A 19,102-nucleotide genomic window follows, 5' to 3' on the forward strand; every position below is an offset into this window, starting at 1 on the left:
CACGTGAACTCGCACATGTAGTTGCTGATGCACGCTGACACGTGCAGTCATGCAAACACACACACACACATTCTGCCAGCTTCTCTCGATAAAATGCTGACTGTGACATTCCAGCAGAAATCATAAGGGTTTTATTCATGTGTATGTCTGTTACTGTGAGGACTAGTTTTGATATTTCTCACTATTTTTGTGGTATTTCATTGATTTGTTGCAAACTAGGCTTCACAGATCAACTAGTTATTCGCGTCATAAATTCATACTAAGTAGGGAGTTAGCCAAACGAGGTCCACCTGAGCATAACTGGGCAAGCAAGGCATGTAATAGAACATTTCTAGTCTGAAAAATCCTCATCCGTTTTATCAGCCCCACGTTTGTGTGATATTTCTCATTTCCAAGCTTCATTTTTCTGTCTGTGTCTGTGAGTAAAACGGTTGCACTCTGTGACTCCTGTCCTGAATCTGTCTCCGCTCTCCCCGCAGTCTGCAGACAAGGAGCGGGCGCTGGAGGAAACAAAGAGCTACACCACACAGTCTCTGGCCAGTGTCGCCTACCTCATCAACACGCTGGCCAACAATGTGCTACAGATGCTGGACATCCAGGCCTCACAACTGCGCCGCATGGAGAGCTCCGTCAACCACATTTCACAGGTCCGCTGAACTTTGAATGTTCTCATTTCTTCTTAGAGGATTAAACAGCCGCTTTGTGCGTGTGAGGGATGACGTTTAATGAAAATTCCTCCTCGCACTGCCTTTGTTATCCAAGTCAGGCGTACAGACGCACGCTGAAGGTCTCAAACTGTAAACATGGTCTAAAATATGAAGTTTGTGAGCAGGAATGCCCATATACAAAGACACTGGTACACACAATGCATAAAATTATACACCTAAATGAAAGGACAGAACATGCAATCATGTATGAATGCATTTATGTTCAGCAGCCCAGAAGGAGTTTGAGCTTACAAATAGGAGGCAAAAATGCAGAATGTTCAGCAGTAACAGTGAAAAGAGGTCAAATTATTAGCAGAAAGCGGCTATGGTGGAGAAACTAGCCCTTTTTTTTCTGTACACACTATACTAAGATAAACAGGCTTTGATTGGTAATGTTTTTTTTAGGGTTCAGGGTTAAAGCATCAAACAATCTTTAAATCTGTATTTTTTATGATGGTGTATGCAATGAAAACATAGACACAATGTTTACGGTGTCTCTGGAGAGAGAATGTGCGGCTCCTCTTTGCTTTGAGTTTTATAATGAGCTTCAGCTCAGGGTTTGGCTGTCTGACTACAACTTCAAACCGCGTTTGTTTCACTCTATCGGCATAAGAACATCTTTTTCAGCAGCAGCAGGGAGCTGTTTTCAGAGAAGCGTTAAAAGGCTACTGTGCACTCTCGGCTCTGTCTGTGAAGTGAAAAACACTTATACCTTTAAATGTTAATGGGTAATGTTGGAATCACGGAGACGGGGCGTTTTTGAACCAGGTTAATATGCAAACGTAATTCTGTGTATGATCACCGTCAAATCCACGAAGACTCTAAAATGTGATACCAGTGTTCCTGTTTCTCCTGCAGGGGTTCTTTTAATCTTGTTTACATGACTTGCATATTGGATGCTATAGTAACTGAACAGTAATCACTATGTCCTAACTGTTGGAGGACAAAGAACACAGAGCTCTAATTTTGTTTCTGTCAGCTGCTTGGATGAATAAAACCACCTGTAAGTGTGATTGCACCCAACAGTGAAGTGAAAGTGTGTGGTGCTGCCAGGCTTACACAACACTCTGCACCCACACATCTCACACTGCAGCTGTGTCCAACTTATTCCTGTTCCTAGAAAAACTCTGAGCTGACACGTCGCTCAGTGCACTCTATTGAGAAAAGAGCTATTTTCATTCACTGAGTGTTTAAATCCTCAACAGTCTCTTCACAGAGCAACTGTCTGCTTTGAGGAATAATCGTAGTTTTCAGTGGTACAGGGGCTCCATTCTCCTCGTCGGACCTCCGAATAATTAGTATAATCGGAATGCTCTGTAAGCAGAAATAATGAGATGCTTCTGTCCCTGTTATATCGGGCCAGGCTGTGGTCGCACGTCATAATTGCCGCTTTCTGTTCTGTGAGACACAGTCACATCTGTTGTGTAGGCGAACGCTTCATGCGGTGAGGAATTGCACTGAGATGATCTTTTAAAAATCCATTTTGCATTTGCATGCTGCTGCGGCCGATAGGAGTCGTGGAAGGTGAGGTAGAGATGTCCCGGCGTGCTTGTAGCGCAGGCCGGATGCTCTGTTTCGATTGCCGTGGGAGTTCATCATCTCTGCTCTAAAACAATCAAATACACTTTTACTGACCTTTGAAAAAACTGGCTAATAGATTATATACTGCTGGAGAGTGTTATCTGTCATAATACAGCATAATTTATTAGTAGACTTCTACTTAGCCTGGGAAAAGCCATCGAGAAATGCAGACTGAGCCAAACAATTATCTCAACTTCAGTGTGCAGATGACTCTCAAAGCTGTCACTACAATGTAGATTAACCTGGTTGGACTATAACTGCAAATAAATAAACCAAATCCTCGTCCAACAAACCTCTCGACAAGAGGTGGGACTTACCCAACACCCCACACACACAATACTTCACTCACAATGCGATTGTGGTGATTTTTAGCATTTTGAGTATTGCAATAACATATATCGTTATTTATCACCTTTTCCAAAACAAATAAAAAAATAAGAATGTTGGCCTTTAGCCTGGTTTTCGCAGGCAGCATGACAATTTGGAGTTTGTATTATGAGTCTAAATCTGCAAAATAATTAGGATAAGTTTAGTAGTGTAGTGGAATAAATGGCATTTCTCCCCCTGCAGGCTGTAGGTGTCATTGTTCTGGAGAGAGGAGGCAGCTGCTGTCAGCCTGCAGCAAAGTTTCAAAACTTCATGTTTAAAAATTAAAGAATCATTTTATCTACACACAGACAGCTCTCCTGTTAGCTTGTTCTTTATTCCATTGCACAGTCTGTGCTTAAAACAACCATGGGGTACACAGGAGCACTTCCCTTCAGCTTCTTTTAACAGGTTTCTTCATGGCTCTCCACCTGCCAAAGTTTTGACAGCTGTTGTCATATCTAGAAAAACACTTTCCTTTAACCACTTGGGTTCTCTGTCTCGGCTGTGGCGCTGCAGTGTTTCTTCTGCGTGTCTGTGTGTGCGTCAGAGAGGAGATGCCATAAACCTATCATGTGAGCATTAACTTCACTGTTTGGTCAGAAGCTGCTCGGGCTGATCTGCAAGGACACCACCACACATGGGACCCACTGGCCATGCAGCAGCTCTTTAAAACAATAAGAATTATTGTTTGCGAAATACATTGCAGCCTTCTGAGGGATTAAAATAAAGACGCGCTGCACGCTGTTGGAAGGCTGTGATTAATGGAGCACTAGAGCGAGCAGAGTATGATCAGTGTTTCCAGTAATAATTTTGAAGTGAAAGGAACATCCAGGACCAAAGCGATTCAGAACACCATCACTGTGGTGCACTTCTAATACACACAGAAGTGTACAGGTTTCTGTTCTAGACTAAAACATGTAATGAGTATGTCCCTCACTCAACAAGGGGAAATATGCTGCATGAAGTTTGCACTTGCTTAAGAATGACTCTCATCATGCATCAACATCTTAATTAAACAAGAAGCTTAATTTAGCAGAGAAAACTGTTAATGTCAAAGTTTTAATCCTGAGTAATTTTTTTCAAAACTCCCATTTAAACGTGATTGATTGTGATTATTACCTCTGCCAAGGAGGTTATGTATTTGGTAAAACGCTGGATCCAAGCTTTATAAATATGATAGCTGGAAAAGCTTTGAATGAATACTGATAAAACTTTGTAGGTGTGTAGAGTACGCTCATTGTAATAAATGGCCTGTATTTGTATAGCGCTTTACTAGTCCCTAAGGACCCCAAAGCGCTTTACACATCCAGTCATCTGGTGATGGTAAGCTACGTTGTAGCCACAGCTGGGGCGCACTGACAGAGGCGAGGCTGCCGGACACTGGTGCCACTGGGCCCTCTGACCACCACTAGTAGGCAATGGGTGAAGTGTCTTGCCCAAGGACACAACGACCAAGGCTGTCCAAGCCGGGGCTCAAACCGGCAACCTTCCGATTACAAGGCGAACTCCCAACTCTTGAGCCACGATATTGTATTAAAGTTTTTCTCATATCCACCAAGGTCTTGAAGGTCAGCTTAAGGTTTATTGGTCAAAAATGGACAAAAAGCCTTAGAACTTAGAAGTCTTACAAGTGTTTGGTGTGTTGTCAACATATAGAAAGCGTCGTATAAAAAATTTAAAATATGTCACATTTGACCTCTGACCTCTCCTTCAAGGTCAATAGAATTATCTGAAGGTCAAAGTGATAATAATAATTTATAGCGCAATTTAAAAAAGTTTCTTCTAACCTCAACTAAACTCACTGGTATTGCATTTATGTTGGTGCTACTAGCTTAAGCTGCGTCCACACCGGAGCAATTCATTTATCCACTTTTCAGTTTGGAGCACTGACACATTAAAATGAGTGCTATTTTTTTGTGATTTGTTTTTTTCTTAATTTGCTCGTCCTTCATTTTTCCTCTTCCAGACCGTTGACATTCACAAGGAGAAGGTAGCGAGGCGGGAGATCGGCATCCTGACCACCAATAAAAACACGTCTCGCGCTCATAAAATTGTAGCTCCACCCAATCCAGAGAGGCCAGTGCGCTACATCAGGAAGCCCATCGATTACAGCGTCCTGGATGATATTGGGCATGGAGTCAAGGTAGGCAGAGTAATGAGGAAGGAATGTAATAACATCCGTTTATATGAACTCGCATATTCAAGTGTTTATAAATGATTACACAGATTCTCATCCGTGCACTCAAGCGTGTGCATGTACCACCTTTTCTATTTTACTCTTCTTTTTTTATGTATTGCAAGCATTAGTAAACTCTTGAATGAATATCTCTGTGCCAGGTTTGCATATCTATTAATAAGAAATACATTTTTAAAAATCTCTTTAAAAAGAATTGGATAGAAATTACATGTTTACGTGTATAACTGAGTGAGCCGCGGTTTTTCTCTAAGCATGTAGAGTGTGCACTTGTAAATAAATAGTTTTTATTTAGGATAAGTAGCAATAATTATCTAGGCATTGTGCTTTCACAATTATTTCTTTAACCGCACTCCTCTTCCTCACTGTCCTCACTTTTCTGTCCACCAGCTCTTCTTCATCTAGATTTCTGCCCTTTGTCTCTAATGGCTGCTGGTATTCGCATGGCACTGTTGCACTGTAACTAACCTTTAGACTACCCTGACTCTTCTTTTCTCTTCTATTTGCTGTCATTGGCATATTAAGTGGTTGCTGAGGTTCAAGGTAAGGATGCACAAGACACCTACACAGATTAGAAGTGTGTGTGATAAATGAAGGAAATTGTGTAATGTGGAAAATGCCGTTAGAAAAGCAATAAATGCAGTAATGATCGAAGAAAGTGACTACTGTGCTATTACTGCAGTGGTCAACAAACCAAGCAGCAAAATATGCTAGAATCAGCTTCCTCTTCCTCCCTCTGTCTCTTAACACTCGGCCCCTTTCTTCATGCCAATTTTCACCTGGTCATAAAAATCTATTGAATGCTTAATAAGTTCTCATATAAAAATCATAGCAGCCTGGTTAATGAGTCCTGTGCCTTTCATAAATGTATTATTTAATGCACAGCCTGCCTGCTGTCCAACCGTGAAGTGACAGCTAGTGTTGGAACATGTTCGAATGAGTCCTGAAGGTCTTAAAGGACTTATAAATCATTCTACCCAGTATCATAGGACACGGTCAGAGGTGGACTCTAGGACCTGATGTTTTAAAGCTGTTTCAGCAGAATGGGGTGAGCTGCACAGGGGTGATTGTTGTTTTGGCTAGCTACTGATATGTTGGCTCTGTGAAAGGCCTGAGCTGAGCGCTGAGCATTAACACGGTTTGTTCTCACAGGTGAATGGTCAGCCGAACACGAAACTTGGAGCGGGTCTGTCTCGGTCCAACCCTCCCACACAAAAACCGCCCAGCCCTCCGAGGGCAGGCAAGGGCATCTTGGGGTATGTACACAGCCTAGCACTCACACTCCCACATATGTATCTTCTTTCCCTTACTAGTATTTACCTTGTATCCTTTGTGCTTCCATGGTTTTATATAAGTGAATGTTCTGTGTATTTTTTTTCTTAAATGTGTGAGTAGTATGGCCTCCATGGGATACAAATCCAATTTTGGAAAAGTTGTGATGATGCGTAAAATGTAAACAAAAAGAGAATGCATTTATTTGCAAATCTCATAACCCCATATTTTTTTTTCTCAGTAGAACATATAAAACATAGCAGATGTTTAAACTGTGACCATTTTCTATTTCATGAAAAATATTAGCTCATTTTGGAAAAAAGTTGGGACGGGACCATGTTTACATGTTTTCATTGTGTAGCAACCTCAACAGTCTGTAAACATCTGGGAACTGAGGAGACCAGCTGTTGTCTCTCTCTTGTCTGAAAAAAGATTTATTCATAACACACGTGAAAAGACCCAGGAAAACAGAGTTAACGATAAAAACGATAACAAAATGACACTGAAAACTATACATTTCACACCTGAGCCTCAACTCTCGCGGCCCGGTACCAAACGACTCATGGACCGGTACCGGTCCGAGGCCCAGGGGTTGGGGACCACTGCTGTAAATGATGAAATATTCAAGTCTTTGTAATTTTACATTGAAGAAGATTATTTCGAAATACTAACCTCTGCCCGTCTTTTATTCCCAAGTATATTTTTGACCTGTTGCCAATTAACATAATTAGTTGGAAAATATTCCTCCTGTTTTTCCTTCTAATGCCACTAACTTGGAAAAGTAAATGATACCTTTAATGCCCCCTCACCCCCACCCCAATGTTTGGAGACATATTTAGTGATTCCATATTTTTCATGAAATGGTAAAATCTCCTTCATACGCTCCGTTGTGAATAAAATATTGGTTTGAAATTTGCAGGTTGCTGCTTTCTGATTTTATGTGGTTTTTACACAGCATCCCAATTTCAATATAAATGGACTGATAAGATAAATCTGCTCTCACAGATGTGTTGTTTTCTGAATTGACTTTGAGATAAGTCGTGTGCATGTGTGAACCTGCTGCAGATTGTGTGTGTTTGTGTCTTGTGGAAGGATGGAGCGTCCTGCTGCAAGCTTATTACAGATTTGACCCGGCAGAAGGGAATGACACACACACACGCACGCACACACACACACACACACACACACACACACACACACACACACACACACACAGAGGAATAACGTCATGCGTTGTGAAAGCTTGTTGTGTTCTCTCCCCTCAAACATCTAGGTCACCCAGCTGTAGCCCTCCTTCTTTCTCTCTCCTTATCTCCTTATCTTCATCTTGATTTCACTCCTTCCTCTCTTTTTTTAACTTTCTCATTCCTTATTCCTTATTTATTCCCATTGTCTTACTTTCTCTGGGTCCAGCTTTCTTGAGTAAATATTGGGTGGTCTGTAAAGAAACTTGAACAGTCCGCAGATGCTGTCTTCCTATCACTTTCCATGCTGCTTATGTTATGCTACTCCACAAACAGAGTATGTAGTAGTATGTAGAGCCAAGGTTACATGTGCTGTGTTTACATTAAAGCATTATGATAGACTATAAGATAACAGAACACAAAATAACAATATATGCAAGTGACAAATGGTAAATGAATTCAGTCCTAGCCACTTTGTCACATGGTCCAATGCCATTTTTGGTTATTAACTGTCTGTTTTTAACAAAGGTGTAACATTTTGAGAAAGAGATTATTATCACATTTGTCTGTATATGCCTGTAGATATTCATAACCTGATACTTCTGGCAAATATATGTAACCAGTAGAGTTGGTGAGCTAGCTGTGGGCCTGTTATTCGCTGAGATGTATTCAACATGTGTACCCATTAAAGGAAGGTGTGCTGAATTAGCTAGCACAACACACATAAGTCTATATACCATAGACAATATAAAAGATGGATGTAACCACTGTTATGTTGGCTGTTGATTTTGACCCAACATTTTGAGGCTTTAGCTTGGACCTTCCAACATGCTGGTACTTCTGAGCCACAAGTTCTTGTATTTGGATTAAAATGATGGAGTGCTTATTAGCTAATTAGTAGCTAACGCTAGGCAGCTTTGTGAATACAGCCAGAGACAGTATAAAGTTACTACGAGATTCACATGAGCATCTTGACCTGACGTCACCCTCTTGGTATTGTGATACTTGACAACCAAGGTGTGGATGTTACCAGGAAACCACACACTAACTGGCTAACGACTTGTCAGTCACATGTTGCTAACCAATAAGCATTTCCTGGATAATCCTACTTTCTAAACCTCTTTTGGTTGATTTCTCCACGGACTTCTATAGGACCATTAGCCTTTTTCTAACCACAGGTATCATCCGCTGGTGGCCAAAAAAAGGGATGCAGGTTTGTATTTATGTATTTACTGGCTTCACTTTTGGAAGCTACATCCATGTAAAATCAAATTCACCAAAAGAGAACCACAAGCTTCTTGGAATGTCCACATCAGTTACTAAGTGATAATGGTGGGAAAATTCCATGAAAATGCTCAAAAGGCTCCAACAGCAATAACAAACCTAAGAGCTCCAGGTCAGTGACTCCGGTTAGAGGAGTTAACTTACGTGCTGCTGCATTACCTTATTACAATATTTATTGCAATACTTTGATTGTCTGTGTGCAGCAGGTAGGCTGATAGGTGGCAACACATTCAGTCTGTGTTGTCTGCTGCGTTGCTTCCTATTTCCTGTAACCTGCTGATCAGCCACCTGTTGTACCATGTTGAAGAGCACGGCAGGATTTTTTCTAGCCAAAGATTATCACAAGACTGCAAACAACCCGTAATGCAACACAGTCTTACAATGTTGCGCTACTGCAGTCTCATTCCATAAGCAACACAGAAGTTAGGAATAGGTAGCTGCCTAGTTCTTTGTTATTTAAATAATTCTACTTTTTAAACCTAACGTCCACAAGTCTGACATTTGGTGCAGTATGACAACAAATAAGATGAGAAAGTGTTTGCGTTCCTTAGGATGAGGGAGCAGAAGGAGCTCAGCACTTGGCTGGAACTTTGGTGCACAAGCCAAATGTCTGTACACACACACACACACTCTAACACAAATGTGCGTGGAGAGACGAGGAACAAATCACAGCAGTGAGCTGGCGTAATGCTGTAATCAACAGGCCTTCTGACGACTCACACTCACATAAATAACAACCCAGATGATTCAGAGAGTTTTCACCGTCTAAGTTTGACTGTTCTTTCTTTAGCACCAGTGTTAATCGGATTGGATTAACACTGCGGGCTTTAAACTTGGTGAAATAACAGAATCCTTTGCAGACAGAATAGACATAAATGGGAAACCCCAAAAGAAAGTCCAAATAAATGGCTGTAAATCTGCTTGGAAATCATGCAGTCTTTTTCTTTTGCATACAGTGATAACTGCTGGTGCATTACATGACTCATAGGTTGTTGAAATATTGGATATAACTGTGTAATTATTCGTGAGGAGGAGTTAACCAGGTGGACGCTGTGCCTGCTTTGTGTTATGTGTATGCAGTAAGTGACATTTATTGTGCTGATCCATTGTTTCACTCTGATTTTAGTCAGTTTTTTGTTTTCCTCTGTTGGCGTTCATTCGTCCTTATTCTCTACATACAGCTCTGTGACGCGGGAGGAATTGTATTTCTCTAAAAATACACACTGGCCTTTGAACATGACCTTTACCGATTTTATTCTTTTTGTTCCACAGCAGGAAGGAGGCTATAGCTAGCTCACTTGCAGAATTAAGGTGTACTTGCATATCAGTACTGATGCTTTAAGTGTGCTTGTGGCAATTTAATGTTACTTTCAGGAGCGATCCTTTGTCACCACAATCAAATTTGTCTCCCTATTAACCCTGTCTTCACCCTTACGTTTTGCATGTACAGGAAGAACTCCCCCTACAGGACACTGGAGCCTGTGCGCCCCCCTGTTGTACCCAATGATTATGTCTCCAGCCCTACCAGAAACAATATGGCAGGGGGACAGCTTCCAAGTCCGGCCCGCACCGCTACCCTCAACCATCGACCCCGAACATACAGGTAGCCGGGTCAGTGGGTAAACGTGGCCTGCCAGAATGGGATTCAGAGCTTTTCCTTTTCCCTGCTGAAATTCTTTTGCATCTCTAAATTGATAAAACTTTGAAAAACTTTAAAATCACTGCCGGGTTTTTTTGTTGTTGTTTTTTTGTTTAGACATATTTCACCCTGACAGATTTGTTTAAGACAGACCAGCTTAAAAAGCTAAAGGAGAGATTGTTTTCTCTCTCATCCTCATGCAGTGTGTTTTAGTTCATGCTTCCATTCTTGGTCATTTACGGCTGATCTAATTGGCTTGCACGGTGACTAAACATATTTCAGAACACCTGGAGAGTCATTTTTCAGTTCAAGACAAAATGTATCCTGCAGAAAACATTCCCAGCTTTTAACTTCATCAACAAAAGAAGATACAGGGAGAAAGATTTCAATATCACACTACAGCTATAGCCATACAGCCACAAAATCAAAGAATTGGCCTTTGAAATAGTCTTGATCAACTTCAGAAGCTTAAATCTGAACATCTAATGAAATCTGCTATAAAACATCGCTCCAGATACTGACAAACAAATGCATATTTCATGTGGCACCTCAGAAATACAGTCTTGTACAAAAGTGGTCACGTTCCTCTAGGCCAGGGGTGTCGAACTCCAGGCCTCGAGGGCCGGTGTCCTGCAAGTTTTAGATCTCACCCTGGATCAGCACACCTGAAACAAATGATTAGCTCATTACCAGGCCTCTGGAGAACTTCAAGACATGTTGAGAAGGTAATTTAGCCATTTAAATCAGCTGTGATGGATCAAGGACGCATCTAAAACTTGCAGGACACCGGCCCTCGAGGCCTGGAGTTTGACACCTGTGCTCTAGGCCTCTGTAATCGTTCACCTGCTCTGGCTTCTCTGCTGCTGTCCAGTGTTTGCTCTGTGGATTTGCTCAGCAATCATGCTCAGGGAGTACGTGCTTGTTTTGGTTCATTTCAAATACACTGTTCATTGCTAAAAGGATTTTATGTAGTTGTTTTATTAACTTAATCATACGTGTTAGTGTTACTGCTGAGAGAACACAGAGGACACACAGAACTAACTTTCTGCTTACACCCTCACAGCATCAACTAACTGATTTTATTCTTTCATTCATTTTCAGCTTGTAGTTTTCTTTTGTCTCCTCTGCAGTTTATGTAGCTGTTGGTGTCCTGGATAGGAGAGAGAGGCAAATACTTTGAAAGCAGAGCTTTCAATTTTGCATTCTTTCAAGTCTTTGACAGTGTTTACATGTTAATCTCACAGACAGCATAAAAGATGGACGTAGCCACCACCACCTTTCAGGCTCCTGGTATGAAATTTCTGAGCTGAGCATTTTGTCCATCTGTGTGTTTTATACTCTTCATACTCTTTATATGTGATAAAGAGTATGACCAGTTAAGGGGTGGACCGGACTCTCACTTTCCAATAACGTGATTGACAGGTGTGTAGCCAATGAACATAATCCTCTTTCCTGACACTTGGAAAAGTCACAAATGTTACAAAAAGAGTTTCATCATGAACTAGTCATTGAGCCACAGAGCAATAGAGATGTATGGTGGTTTTCTTGTAGATTTCTGTACAACCAGTATGCTTTCTGCAAACACAAGAGTTTCCCTCTGTAAAAAGAATGCAGGTTCACTTTTTTAGACCCAGAATTTACGTTCTTGTTATGCTGTCTGTGGTTGCTCTAAAAGGCACCCTTTGCAGTAATTGTGCAGCACTGATGTAGCATTTTAAAGATGAATAAACAAAAGTATAGATTATTTAGAGCCTGGCTCTGTTTTGTCCAATCACAGCTCTGCCTCAAACTATTCAAGTCCTTCCCATCCAGTCACCACCTTCAACTCAGTCACTCTAAAACTGATCAGATTGCATGTGCTGTGTTTATGGTTTCATTGCTCCTGTGATGATGTTAGCTCTCTCTCATTCTGCTGCTGTTTGCTCTGCTGTTTCTTGTCTTTGCACTTTTCTTTTCATGTTCATCAGCGAGCCACCCTCTGCCCCTGCTGCCTTTGCCTTTAATATTAGTTTGCTTTTATCTGTTGCTCTTTTTTTATGCCTTTTGAAAAATCATGACTGAGTAAGCAGTCAGTCAGTGTTTCATATCCACTTTTTTTAAATTGTTTTACATTTTCTGGAGTGTAAAAATTGAGCTGTTTTTTGTTGATTGTTTAATTTTGGAAAACGGTGAAATACTACACATCAAGTTTTCTTGGTCTACAAGTTCAGAGGTCTTTTTTTGTAAGCATGATATTAACAATGTTATAAAGCAAAAAAATAAGTTCCTCACAGCAGAATTACTCAACAGCCTTTCTGCTCATTAAATCCAGTTCCAGGTTGTGAGGCTGAGAAATCAGCTCATATCAAATCTTTTGTTTCAGTTCATTAATTCTTATTAGCAAAGACGAGCGTGTACAAAACATCCAGTTAGAGGCTGATGCCATGTGACTCCTGTTTGCTGCTTTATTAGCGTTCGTGTTGTAAATGACTTGCCAGGCCAAAGGCCAGACGGCGTAGTGTAAGAGGGCGAAGGCTGGAAGCAAGAAAGAATAAAGTAGAAAAAATAATATGAATATGAAACTATATTGGACCTGTATTATTGGCAGGCTGATATTAGCTATTTGCATTTATAATGGATGGAAAATTAAAGGTAATAAAAGCAGCTGCTTAGTGTAAATTATTGAGATTTAAGGTAACGCTTTGGCCCAACAACAGCTAATTTGGAACTGAACAGAGACCCAAAAAAACTATGTAAAAAAATGGTAATTGCAAAATGACTAAAAATAAATAACATAAATATGATTCCTGTCCTTTATTCCTTTCTGACCGTATCACAGGCCAGACTTTGAAAATCACTCATCTAGACGACGTGTTTCCTGCATTCACTGCTGAGCCAAATGTAGGCTTGCTGCAGGCCATGTGTGCCCAGCTGCCATCGTGTAGGAGACAGCTCAACTCCTTTTTATTAAGTTGAAACTGTTTTGTTTCAGCATTGTTGAAGCATTTTGATAGGATGTAACTTCAAGCGTGAGAATCCTGGTAATACGACTTTTGGTCATTTTAATTGTGACCCAGGAACCATCCATCAGTAATATTGAGGTTTTTGTCCTCTCTCTTCTCTTTGCCCTCACCCCCTTGTCACTTGGCTGCCCCTCCCTGGGCCTGGTTCGGCCAGAGCTTTCTTCCTGTTAAAAGGGAGTCTTTTTTTCCTTCTCGCTGTCGCCAAATACTTGCTCAGAGGAGGTCTGATTGTTGGGGTGTTAATTTTATAATGGAAAACCGAAACCTGAATGTTTGTAGGGCTTTCCACACATAGAGAGCAATGTCCTATCACACAGTTTACACCAATAATTTTTAAAGACATACTAGGTGTACATTTGCTATAGTCTCTCCTTATAGGTCGTCTTTAAGTGTAGCCAAAATTAGTGGGGGTGGGGGTGGGGGGGTATGACTTTCATGAGCCAAGTCAAAGAGCTTTATGACCTGTTTGAGAAATTGCTGTTTCGTTTCTAATAATAGAATAATAGGACCAATAGGATAATCTTATCCTATTGGTCACAGAACCTGCTGTAGTACTGGTGGTGAGGTGGGACATTTGACATTCATTTCAATGCTTTTTCAGCTTGAATGCTTTTATCAGAGGAGTCATGAAATAAAGGTTTGATAGGAGATTACTTGGCCTTGCAGCTCAGTGATTCTGGTATTTTACCCATTTGGAACTGAATCCAAGGTGGAACACGTCCCTATGCAGGACCCTGACTTCCCCCACTCTGTGTGTGTGTGCAGTGGTAGCAGTGGAGGCAGTCATCCCAGCAGCAGCAGTCGGAGCAGCAGCAGGGAGAACAGCGGCAGCGGCAGCGTGGGCATTCCCATCGCTGTGCCCACACCCTCCCCACCCTCCACATTCCCAGGTAACACACAGAAATATACACATCTGTGCTACACACCTGCCCACCATTCCTCCAATTCTAACTGGACTCTTTGTACTATTAAGATTTTATATTTTAAAGTCCTTCTAAAGTTATAAATTATATAAACAGCTTAATTTTTGTGTGTAATTTCTGCGCTTGAAATTCAGCTCCCCCTGCTGTTTGTGATTTGTCACTCACTCCCTCCTCTAACCTTATTTCCTAACTCCTTCCTCCTTTCCATCCTTCCTTTTCTTCTGCCTGAAGTTTCCCCGACTGCCGGACCTGCTAGCTCATCCTCTACCGCCCCTAACTCTTCCCCTTCCCCGTCCCCAACTCCTTCCTCTTTCTCCTCCTCGTCCTCCACCACAACCTTAACACAACCCAACGCACCTCTGCTGCCGAGCTCACCTTCTCAACATGCCAACTCACCTTCCCAAGCAAACTCGCAAGCGAATGCGCCAAACGCCGGCACCTCCCCCCCCTCTAACTCTTCCCCAAGCACATCCGAAGTCCAATCGGAGCTGCTTCCCCCTGCCCCTCCACCTGCACTTTCCTCCTCCTCCTCTTCTTCATCACCCACTGAAGGTGAGTTTTCAGGGACACCTCTGCTCTCCAAACATCACCATGTCGTCCTTTTTCCACTCTGTTTCTGTGGATTTTATCCCCACCCCGGGGAGCTAATCTTTAACTCTTTCCTTCATGTTTAACACAGAAAATTAAAATGGAATTGATCATTGATTCATTGATACGCAGTGTATTAAGAAAATATGAGTTTATAACGTTGCCCCTCTTTGCTGGTCAGGCCCTATCGTCCCTCAGTTCTACAGTATGAACCGGCCTCAGCCTCGACAGCAAACCCCACAGGTGGGGGGGTCACTGCCTTACCGCCGCCCCCCATCGGTGACCGGTCAGCCAATTACAACCCAGAATCAGGTCAATGGCGGTCCCTACTACAACCAGAGCCCAGGTATGCAGTATAAAAGCAGCCACCAGTCACTCCACTCCCACACTGAGAAAGTTTGGTAAAGTTTTGTCTTTTGTGTTTGCAGCCTCTCCCCCGCCCCCCTCCCTGCTCCAGTTCACCCCTCAGCTTCCTCTGATGGGGTTTGTAGCTCGAGTTCAGGAGTCCAGTGAGTATTAATCTGGATTCTTTTTCAGTAATTTATCAGAGAAATGTTTCTGCACATCATTTTTCTCGTGAACATCTGTTTGTCAAAACGGATGACATCATCAGCTTTTAAGCCCAGATTCAGTTCAGGTTGTGTAAAGTATCCCCAACCTCCAGTTTCAGATGCCCCCCCTCCCCCGCAGCCTGCCACTGAGAACCAAGTAGTGCACGAGGAGCCCCTGCCCACTCCTCAGCCAGCTGAGGATGGGCATGAAGAGGAGGACTCAGCAGTAGTGGAGTATAACGACCCGTATGCTGAAGAAGACCCACCGTGGGCCCCCAGGAACTACTTAGAGAAAGGTACACCACAGAAATACACAGAGGCAACAAAGTACTTGCAGTTTGCATTGTTTATGAGGTTGTGTTAGATCACTCCATCAGTGTTCCTTGAATTAGTTGCTCATATATGTAGCCTTAAACTGTGTCTCCGGGTAGAATAACACAACTTGGATTTAAGGTTGTCTACCCGGAAAACCTAATTCCCAAAGTTCCCCCAAAAATCTTAAGTCAGGTATTGATGTCTTTTATACTCATTAATTGCTTTGGATATTATTGGATTAGTTTTTGCATTAGTCACAGGGGTGAGCAGTTACAGAGTAGTTTCCATTTGTGCGTAAAAACTGAAATGCATGTAATTACATTTACTGCACTGCTTCTGGTGAAATGACTGAACCTTCTGCTGTTTAGTAATCATACTTTGGTGTGTTTGTCGCCCTCCAGTGGTGGCCATCTACGACTACACGGCCGACAAGGAGGACGAGCTGTCGTTCCAAGAAGGAGCGATCATATACGTCATCAAGAAGAACGAGGACGGGTGGTTTGAAGGAGTGATGAACTCGACCACCGGTCTCTTCCCTGGAAACTACGTAGAGTCCATCATGCACTACACTGACTGAGCCAAACGTGTCTGTGATCACAGCTGCAGTCAAGAACTAGAAGGGAAAATGTGACCCTGTTCCACGTTGCCATTTGTCTCCTTAAATTCACACTAATTGGTCACAAGAAAGTCAGAGCTTGTGAAAATAAAACGACCACTTAATCAATAACAGGCTTACCTTTAGAGGTGTTTCAGGTGTGAGATATTCATTTAAAAACACCTGAGACCAAGTAAAAAGTCAGTAAAGTTCTTTGGGTGTCTTCTTTTCAACCCAGTGTAATTCAAATAAATTATGAAATGCTGTGCTTTCCAGCCACGCAACAGCTCTGTTTCTCTGAAGAATGACTACACACATTTTAGAAAAGAACGTTTAAGTGGGACCTGATGGTACAGGTGTTGCCACACATTCAGGGTGTGTCTCGGTCATACAAATGTGTGTATGCTGCAGAAGTGATAATTGTCCTAATAATCTAAGTCCTACTAATCAAAAGAAATGACTGCACCCAGAAGATCGAGACATGAGTAGGACACATTTGATTTTATTTTTTTTAATCACAAGAAATTGATTTTAAGATGTTCACATAAGAAATTTGTTCTCTTGCAACAAATGTTGTGTGGAACTTTTTTCCCATTTCTCATACAGATGTGAAACCATTTAGTATATATGTGTTTAAATGTCCATAAATGTTTTTAGAAATCATAGACATGATCACAACAGAGTGATTCTTATAATAGTAGAGCTGAAAATCTAGACATAAGCCAGTGACGTTGATTCAAATGGACACTGTAGTGTGGAACTGTTAAAAGCTAATCCTGCGTGACTTTTAATGGTGCCAATCTCCTAAAAAAAACAAAAAACAATCCTAAGAGCCTTATGAGGTGAAAGAAGGAGTTCTCTGAGGGAGGAGTCTTGGAGATAACTTGGGATGAAGGAAACGATAAAAGAAAACACTACAAGTCAGAAAGCGAACAGCACAAAGATCTTCAGTAACACTAAACTCAGTGAAGTTGTGTGAGTGACCTTTTTGCAAGTTGATTGGATGCCATCCTGCTCTCTTCATGGACAGTATTCAGTGAAAACGGAGCTTCTGTCCTCATAGAAAGTTCCTTTAACATCACACCACATCCTGCTGTGATGTGACGTCTGCAAGTGGAACTGTGTGTTTTCCGGTAGCTGAAGTTTTCTTGTTAGTTCTGTGTTGAATGAAGCTGCAAAGGCAGTTCTGGCTGATATAAATGTATGTGTGTAACTAAACTAACATTTTATCTAATCCACAAGAGATCTGATCAATCACCGAGGTCAGACCAGACAGCAGAACTAAGCTCTCCTGTGTCCGACCTCATCGTGGGTTTGTTGTCGTGTAGTAAAGTGGACCTGATCTAATTGCCAGGAGGAGATTCTGGAGCTGTTATCAGTTTTGTTTTGTTTGTTTTTTTTTTGTTTGTTGTTTTTTTAAGTTTACAGTGTGTTTGCCTGCATGCCTGATATATAATGGACATTTTTATTCGCCATATTCTGTTTTGTTTTTGTTTTTTCCTGTAGTTTCACCAGCTTGCTTTATGATGTCTGTTTGACCGGCTGGAGGTTGTGATGTTTCTGTGCAGTTTTTGCTTGTAATAGCCCTTTAACTGAAGCCCTGTGTGCTTGGACGTAAGACCGACTCTGAGAAAAAGGTGGATATTTTTGTGCCATATGTGTGTGTGTGAAGAGTTGTGTGCACGTGTGTGTGAGAACCAGTAAGAACCAAATGTTCCCTTGTTGACTGAAGTGACTTTGGACCTGAAAACAGTGTGTCCTTAATGTACAGTGTAACTTAAGAGGTGTTTTACCACAGAAACCAGAGTATGCCAAATTAAATAACAAATAAGATGAGAAACAGTTTTCCCCTATAGATGTTTGAGTTGAAGGGAAAAAAAACTTTTTTTCTTGATGCTCTTAAGGTAAAGATTCTCTCTTGTGTAGCTACAAATAATTATTTTAATACCTATATACCAAGCTGACATTTTCAGATAACAATAATTGTATTTATTCATATATCCATGTACTTTCAAGTTTAAGCGCAAAGTGTTGTCCAGATTAAAATGAATACAAATCATCAGAAATTTACACACTTCTCAGTAGGAGCACAAAAAGAACAGAAGGTGTAGTGTGAAGCAGCACACAACCCTCTTTGAAAAGGTTTTTTAAAAAAAAGTTCATATGTGAACACAACGGCCGCCAGCCTTCAGACAGAATGTCTTTAATGTAAACAGCAAATAATTTGAGCTGCTGCAAACTTTGGCTCACTCTGGTTTTTTAGTTTAGCCTGCAATATCCCTTTAAAGTGTGGACTAAAAAATGAGATGAACTGTGAAATGTTATGGACAGCTTCTCCAAGGCCTTTAAAGAAAGAAAGAAAAGAAAATCAAGAATCTGTTTCATTGCCCTCAGTGCAGACATTAACCTCTAAACAGGATAATTCTGGTTTGAGATTCACAAAATATTTTAAGAGTACCCCCCCCTCCCCCCCAGTCCCCCCCCCCCCCCCCCCCCCCCCCCAAGACTCTCCAATGATAGTAATAATTTCATTAAACGTGGCCACAAGAGAAAGTAAGACACCCTACAATCAGCTGAAAAAATTCTGGACACACCCCTGCTGAATTGCACTCATCACCTTTGAATTTCTTATAGGAGCTTTGGTTTTTCTTTAGATCATCGCTTTCATTTTATTTCTCTCATCTCATTCTTCAGGATCTACCTGAAAGAACAGGCCTCAGGAGAAGCTTTCTCCTTTCCAAAGTGAACATGACTGAAAGCACAATGTTCTTTAAGTGAAAATACTAAATAAATGTCTTAACAATAAGCATGTACTACTGTTGTGTATTTTTCAGATTGGACGGTAGAAACTGCGTACAGAAGAGTTAAGGTTTTTTTGTTGAAAGGTAAAGATAAGAA

At 41.4% G+C, this 19,102-nt stretch overlaps 1 protein-coding gene across 6 annotated transcripts in view; it reads left to right on the forward strand.

Annotated features, from left to right (window-relative positions):
• LOC146500188 (abl interactor 2-like) overlaps window positions 1–17,028 on the forward strand; it is a 30,664-nt gene extending 13,636 nt beyond the window's left edge. Inside the window, exons 2-12 of one of the 6 annotated variants that reach the window (XM_085136542.1) lie at window positions 480–647; window positions 4,624–4,800; window positions 5,377–5,394; window positions 6,004–6,107; window positions 10,042–10,194; window positions 13,998–14,122; window positions 14,387–14,707; window positions 14,925–15,089; window positions 15,172–15,252; window positions 15,408–15,590; window positions 16,011–17,028. In XM_085136542.1, the coding sequence (XP_084992668.1) occupies window positions 480–647; window positions 4,624–4,800; window positions 5,377–5,394; window positions 6,004–6,107; window positions 10,042–10,194; window positions 13,998–14,122; window positions 14,387–14,707; window positions 14,925–15,089; window positions 15,172–15,252; window positions 15,408–15,590; window positions 16,011–16,186 (1,671 nt within the window). In that variant the 3' untranslated portion in view covers window positions 16,187–17,028. The remainder of the gene's footprint in view (window positions 1–479; window positions 648–4,623; window positions 4,801–5,376; window positions 5,395–6,003; window positions 6,108–10,041; window positions 10,195–13,997; window positions 14,123–14,386; window positions 14,708–14,924; window positions 15,090–15,171; window positions 15,253–15,407; window positions 15,591–16,010) is intronic. The other 5 variants (XM_085136545.1, XM_085136544.1, XM_085136543.1 and 2 more) reach the window with 5 other exon arrangements.
• The last annotated feature ends 2,074 nt before the right edge of the window (window positions 17,029–19,102 follow it).

Source organism: Neolamprologus multifasciatus, chromosome 16 (genome assembly GCF_963576455.1).
Source record: "Neolamprologus multifasciatus chromosome 16, fNeoMul1.2, whole genome shotgun sequence".
NCBI classification, from domain to species: domain Eukaryota; kingdom Metazoa; phylum Chordata; class Actinopteri; order Cichliformes; family Cichlidae; genus Neolamprologus; species Neolamprologus multifasciatus.